The sequence below is a fragment of the Pieris napi genome, chromosome 2 (assembly GCF_905475465.1).
Source record: "Pieris napi chromosome 2, ilPieNapi1.2, whole genome shotgun sequence".
NCBI lineage: Eukaryota > Metazoa > Arthropoda > Insecta > Lepidoptera > Pieridae > Pieris > Pieris napi.
In genome coordinates, this window is record NC_062235.1 from 8,970,365 (window position 1) to 8,977,420 (window position 7,056).

The window sequence follows — 7,056 nt, forward strand, 5'->3', positions numbered from 1 at the left end:
AGATATAATTAGATTAATTTATCTTCATGTCCTGGATCTGGTGGAATGATGAGCTTGTGACTGGTTTCATCATGATTCTGTAATGGAATAACTTAATGTATTTTTTTAAATTCGATAAAAAGAAACCGAAAATGTGAACGCACACGTGGTATACAGTACGTCTATTTTTTATCGTAATTTGGTACTATTTTGGTAGGACTCTTTTTTTTGTTTTTATAGACACTCTCAATGGTATATGGCTCGCGAGTGCGTTGCCGGCCTAAACCCTTATCTTATCCTAATTGAAAAAAAAATTGTTTCTCCAGAAACTCAAAAATGGTAATGTTTTCTTACATTGCGAAATTCGTCCAATGACTACATAATAGGGCACTTGTCTAACTCACCCACGAAAATGGAATTTCACATGAGACATAAATCAAACAAGCACATGTTACATACACATTACACAATGTGTTATAGACAGTGATTAAAGGTTTGAGAGTCAACATTAAAGCTGTCATTCCGTCGGTGATTGTTTTGTCCATGTCCATATGAGTTATGATCTATATTATGAGATACTCTGTGGACATATTTAAGTTTAATACTCACAAATTCCGTTTTGTCGAATTTCTTGATATCCTGGAAGCTCTTTGTCATTTTCTGTGACCTTTTTTGAGCTGAAGCCGCACGTTGTTGTAGTATCTGCGATCAATAGAAATACGATATAAGAGATCTCTTATATAAACTCAAGTAGTATGTTTGTCGTTGTAGTAGAATATCTTAAATTATAACTGTTATTATTAAGACATTATGATAATTAATATGACATTTGCATGCCTATTTTTAAATAGCTGATGGTGCGTGTTTGTATATCTGAATGCACCACTTTCTTTTAAAAAAACATTTATTATTTATTTGTCACAATCGGCATTGCAATATTCGAAAAAAATATATAATGGGAAGAATTTATAAATAATCGTATCAATACATTGTTATTGAAAAACTTTTCAGCTGCATGACATGATTTTTAAAGCTTTCCACCTATCACCCTACCCGTGAAATATTACAAAAATTAAGTGTCTATGAGTTAAGTAATTTAAGTCCTATTTGACACAATTTATTGAGCTCAGCCAGTGTTCAAGGCATAGGTAAACGTCATCTGGTTTGCACCGGACGGTCGACTTCATGTTTGAACTTAATAAAATAATAATTATTAACAATTCACGTAATGTTTTAACTAAAGAACTACCTTAATTAGCAAGCTAGTTCTTTAGTTAAAAACTTAACTAGATAAAAATGCCTGATAACTTACTGCTTGCCTTCTTTGTTCAGCCTCTGCTAGTTTTTCCTCAATATGGGGTAGACTAATGTCGGTGCTGGGCGGACGCAGTAACCGCTGTAGATGAGCTGGTGGTGTGATTTCCCGATGGCTACTATCAAATTCTTTTATTGGAATTTCAAAGGCAATAGCTGAAATAAATATCTAAGAATTAAAGGAAAATAAATATTATTTTACACAAACAAAGGAAATGAAATCGTTTGATTTACATGAAATCTGTAAACAGGAGTTTATTACATTAATTATATAATTTTTCGTTGTTGTTTGATTTACAGCACCAGGCAAGCGAGAGACCATCTCTACTCTCGTTCGAGGATTTACATAAAGAATGTACAGATTTACTTACACTCAAAGAAGGTATAAAGATACCATATACATATAACATCTATAGTAAATTAATCGAGTCGAGCAACAAACCAGGTTAACAAAAAAAAACCATGTGAGATTTGAGGGCAAACAATTAATAAGGCGCGGAACTATTGTTCCTCATATATTTATGAGGTTGTCCGTTTTGCATAAATATTATTTGCGCACATTGTTCGAAGTTTTAGGTTCGACTCTGCTTCCTTAGGAAGCAAAAGTTAGAGCATTACTATTCATTGTATTTTAAGATACTACAAACGTGCAACCACCTATTTCAGGATTTCAAATAACAGCCTTGCGATTCTGTAACTCACTTTTCGAACTCTTACAGCGGTTTTCGCAGCGGCGGTCGCGCTCAAATCAGTTGTGAAGCTGTCAGCTTGTAGTTTATTGTTTATCAGAATGCCAAATCGTAAAATGAATGCTTTACGACGCTTGCTGTAAACAGCTTTGCACTCATTCAGGAGTTATGATTGATTGATATAAACGGGTGTGTTTAAAAGTAATATAATTATCGATGAATATATGTACTTCAATGTAGACTTTATAACAGATGGACAAACAGGGTAACAAGCTGGTATGGTCCATCAAGGAAAAGGAAGGTCGTCCTCCTGCACAGTGGCAAGCTTAAAGAAGTTGGTGGGGAAGATTTGCAGAAAAATGCAGAAAATTTGCGAAAGAGAGAAGAGATGGAGGTCTTTCCAGTCTGAGGAGGTCTTTGAAAAAAATATTGTTATTTTTGTATAAAAATTGAAGTGTGTATATCTTTTATAAATATAGATACATGTTTCTAGGAATAAACTAGGCTTTATTATAATTCATTGATCTACAGTCAGTTCTTCCTTTCGTATATTATAAAGAACAATTTCGTAGCATTTCAAAGCATTAATAGGTTCTTACGTGGTTTAGGTTTTGCTGGTGTATCTGGAAGCATCACGGTGGGAAGATCATTATCATGGTGAGTATTATGTTCGTTGACAGTATGTCCGTTGGCGACTGATCCGTTTTCTTGTGCAGGTGCTGGTGCAATCACGTGACCAGATGAACCGCAACCCATTATTAAAACTGAAAAATTTAAATAACTTTATTTGAATCTTTGATAGTATTGAACATAATGCGGCACACATTACCACAGTCTTATCGTCATACATTCTTAATAAATAATGATAAAATTGTAAAAAGAAGCGCGTTAGAATTAAGTATATGTATGTTTTTAATAAAATAAAATGGCAGAAATAAAGGATAGATTGGTTTACTGCAGTGAAATTGGATTTGATTTCCACGTACGATTGGAAAGTGTATTATAACTCGAATAGTATAAAACGGTCATGAATCATTCTGTGACACATCGTGTTCCTATTAAAAGTTACGATCAAATTTGATATTGAATATTTGACTCAAAGCTCATAGTATCAACTCATAGTATTATTTATAATAGTTGCCTTTTTGGTCAAACAGTTCGACGGCAGATGAAAATGACGGGATAGCATTTCTTCCGAGTGGGACCAAATATATACGTCATAGCGATTGTTGTAAGGAACAAATCTTTATATATATATAATTCTTCTGTGAGTGTGTATGTCACTGAACTTCTCTCAAACGACTGGACCGATTTTGATGAATTTTTTTATGTGTGTTCAAGGGGATCTGGGAATGGTTTAGATTCACAAATCAGCCCGCCAGATGGCGCTGCAGTCGGTACTTTCATACTTTGCTTTACTAATCGCTTGAAATATCATTCAGAACAACGTCTGTCGGGTCCACTAGTGTAATATATAAAATTCTCGTGTCGCGGTGTTTGTAGTTAAACTCCTCCGAAACCGCTCGACCGCTTCTCATAAAATTTTGTGTGCATATTGGCTATGTCTGAGAATCGGACAACATCTATTTTTCATCTCCCTAAATGTTAAGGGTAGTCCAAATTATTATTTTTTAATTTTTAGATAATTTTTTTGATTTCATTTTGTATGATACAGCATTAAAAAATACATACAACCCCTAATTTTCACCCCTCTACGATCAACCCCTATTTTTTTATTATATATGATATACATGGCAAAACGACGTTTGCCCGGTCAGCTAGTATTAATATAGAAATAAATACGTATTTCGAAAGTTGTATGATCCTTCGCCTCGGATGAGGGCGAAAAGCTGTTCGAAACGCAATTATGCAAAACTCTTTTATTCAATTCAGCTAATCAATAACAAATCGGATAAAAAATTGGATGCGTTGAAGCGGACACGACATACACTTTAATTTATAACACCTTTTCGTTGAGGGTTGGGAAATAGGCAATTGGATCACTAACTCAAAGGAATTTAACCAAGTCATCCTCTGATTCACCGTCAAATCGCGGCTGCTGGTACCACTGACCTGGTTTAGATGCACAATAACCGCTATTACACCAAATAAATAAACTAGTCCATATTATTAACTGTGGTAGGTTATTAAAAATGACATTAAGACTATGATATATTTGCTTTTCTTCAAGCAATTATAAAAATAAGTGTGATGGATGAAAAAAATGGACCATAAAATTGTATTCATACCAAATTCACTTTGTTGGTTTCGAGCGCGCTTATTTAATATTCTACGTGGAAATAAAGCTCACCTCAATATCGTATCGGAAGGCGGTAATCTATCGCATTTCATACCATCACTGCGAATTTCCTCTGTTTATACCGGATAAGGGTCGCTGCCAATTGACATTTTTAATCTGTCGCTTTAGCCATAGATTAAATATCCCTTTTGCAAGCTCTTTTCGATAAATACATGATGATTACTTATACGTATATTAAAAAATAATCGTCTATTAAACTAAGTTAATACAGTAGTTTCATGGTCGTGTGCTTGTGTTATGGGTACTAGGCAACGGATATACATACATATTATAGCTAGATAGACATATAAATACATATTTAAACACCCAAGACCTAAGCACAACACCAAATGCTCATCACATCGATGTTCGTCTCAGCCGGGGATCGAACCCGGGACCTATGGATTCGCAGTCAGGGGTACTAACCACTAGACCAATGAGTCGTCAATTCGTCAAGTCGTTGAAGTATCTAAAGAAATTAAGGGTTTACTGGACTTCGAACTCAAACTAAAAGGTTCATACATTGTTTTACGTCAAATATAATAATTTAATTTTGGGTTTCTGTCTATTAAACACGCTTACGTACAATTTTTAGTCATAAATAATGTCATACGCGAACTATATTTTAGTCTAAATAGAATTGCAGATAAGACTACGAGTCCTTAGACCTATAATATTATTTTGAAAGCATTGCAATGTAATTGTTTGTAAACATTCTGGTTGCTTTCCCTGGTAACCATTAATAATACCATAACTTCACTACACAGGATAATGTAATCAAGTATTTGGAACATACCTTTAATAAGCTCCTTGGAGTTCACAGCCACGAGCTTCGTGTAACAATAAATAAAAGAAACTCTATGATCAAAAAGACTCACAGGTATACTCACACATACTCAAATGACATTACAAATTCAGCAATGCTCAATTATTTACCTAATTAATTTCACATTAATTACACAATATAAACAAAATTAATAAGTTTTCATTCAGTTTGATATTTACAAACATAAATGTACAGTTAATTTAAATCCGCGCTTAACACGTAAAGCTTGCGGTCGAATCGATTTTGTTAAAGTTACTGTCACTACACTTCATTGACTATAGCTTTTCCGTTTTTCCAGGCATGCTTAATAGATAGAGCGACTAATAAATATTGATATTTGAGTGAATGTAGGTCGTAAGCTAAATTTGGATATAGCTTCCCAACGAATCGGGATAAATTGTAATTGTGTACATTTATTTTACTAGGGAGAATGGTACATGTTGTCTGTCTTTAGCTGGATCACATTTTGTTAATGTTCATGGCGTGGGAGGTCTTGATAATTGAGGTCGTTGGAACTTCAAGCAACATTTTTTTTCATTAATTTGCTTTCAACCAAAAAGCAGAATTTAAATATAAATTGTTGATAATGTATAAAGTTTCTCTGTACATTTTAAAAGTATCTTCACGTATAAGTCGCTGTATATTCATATCCAACAATGCTTAATACAGAAATTACGGGTCGCCTAAAGGCCAACACCCTACATCGACACGGCGTGGGAGTCGGACAGAGGAATGCTTGGAGAAGAATCTAGAAGGAAAACGTAAGTATAATTAAAACTATGTGATAATAAGGTTCGGGATAAATATATAGGTAAATTAAGAAATAATGGCTACACGTATTATACACAATACACCGGAATATTGTGTTGTCAAAAAGTCGTGGATCAAACACAAATAGATGAGGTCATCAGCTGCAAAGGGGTTAAGCTTAGAGACCTCCCGTAATTTTTTGCAGCTCATGACCTCATCTATCCCCTATTTGCGTTTGATCCACGAGTTTTTAGCCACCCTGTATAGATCTGTTTGCAATTCTTGATAACAATTTATTTTAAGAAGCTAACCTCAGTACCAGCAAAAGGTTTTTTTTAACAATAACTCTACGTGTAGTGACTGGTATTACTGTACTGGATGTATATTAACATTAATCAGCTCAGTGTTTACACAAATTTGACTGCAATATCGAGCAAATTATTCGAGTTCTATCTATTTATAGAAAAATAATTTTTATTTTTTGTGGAATATAAGATACAGGTATCACTTATTCCACGTCATTAAATTTGAATCGGTAGACATCCCTACTCATCGGCAAAGAAAAAAGCGGAAACTCTTGCTACTCCTTTAAAATATCAAATCATCATGCAAAATGACTATGGCAAAAAACACTTATTTATATGTATATATACTCAATAGCTTTGCTGTCCACCTGACACTAGCCCATCCAGCAATCAGTATCCAACACCAAGCATCGATTGCTACATAATGCATGCACCCTGCCACCCTTTCTAATTATCAGGCTGCCGTCACCAGCCCACTTGAGCTCCAATTGTTCCAACTACCTCACCGCACTATTATATTAAATCGAACTAACAGAGGAGGTAGGAAGGTCCATCTAATTTGGCTTATTCGAATATGAAATCGATTATTATAAAAGCCTGTTGAATGTTCACGCTAAACCTATTATTAAATTAGGTTAGTATAGGAAGAAAATTAAAAGTTTAGTCACACAACAATTTACTACTTTCTAAAGTAAATTCTATCAAACTTTCTGTTTGTTTGTGTTATGTGCAGCAATAATAGGAAAAACAATAGTTAAAACAATGTTATATTTTAGGTATCAAACGTGTGTCTTGAAAATTTAACATTAAAATATTTCGTTATTGTTAAGGAATATATTTAATGTATTACGAGTAGTGAATATGAATAGTTAAAATGGTTCATGAAATTCCTAA

The 7,056-nt window shown here is 33.9% G+C and overlaps 1 protein-coding gene across 1 annotated transcript; it reads right to left on the reverse strand.

Moving 5' to 3' along the window:
* On the reverse strand, nt 1-5,398 carry LOC125062122. The gene is made up of 5 exons (XM_047667703.1): nt 5,078-5,398; nt 2,582-2,746; nt 1,292-1,449; nt 589-681; nt 1-77 (listed from the first exon to the last, which is right to left on the reverse strand). The coding sequence occupies exons 2-5, from the start codon at nt 2,736-2,738 to the stop codon at nt 9-11; spliced, it is 477 nt and encodes a 158-aa protein (XP_047523659.1). The 5' UTR covers nt 2,739-2,746; nt 5,078-5,398; the 3' UTR covers nt 1-8.
* Between the last annotated feature and the right edge of the window lie 1,658 nt (nt 5,399-7,056).

Excerpts from the sequence above, each read along its gene's own strand:
- LOC125062122 (XM_047667703.1), bottom strand. The coding sequence starts at position 2,738 with ATGGGTTGCGGTTCATCTGGTCACGTGATTGCACCAGCACCTGCACAA. Across the intron at positions 1,450-2,581 it reads ACCAGCAAAACCTAAACCAC|CTATTGCCTTTGAAATTCCA; the intron begins GTAAGAACCTAT and ends TATTTATTTCAG. Across the intron at positions 682-1,291 it reads CTGAACAAAGAAGGCAAGCA|ATACTACAACAACGTGCGGC; the intron begins GTAAGTTATCAG and ends TATTGATCGCAG.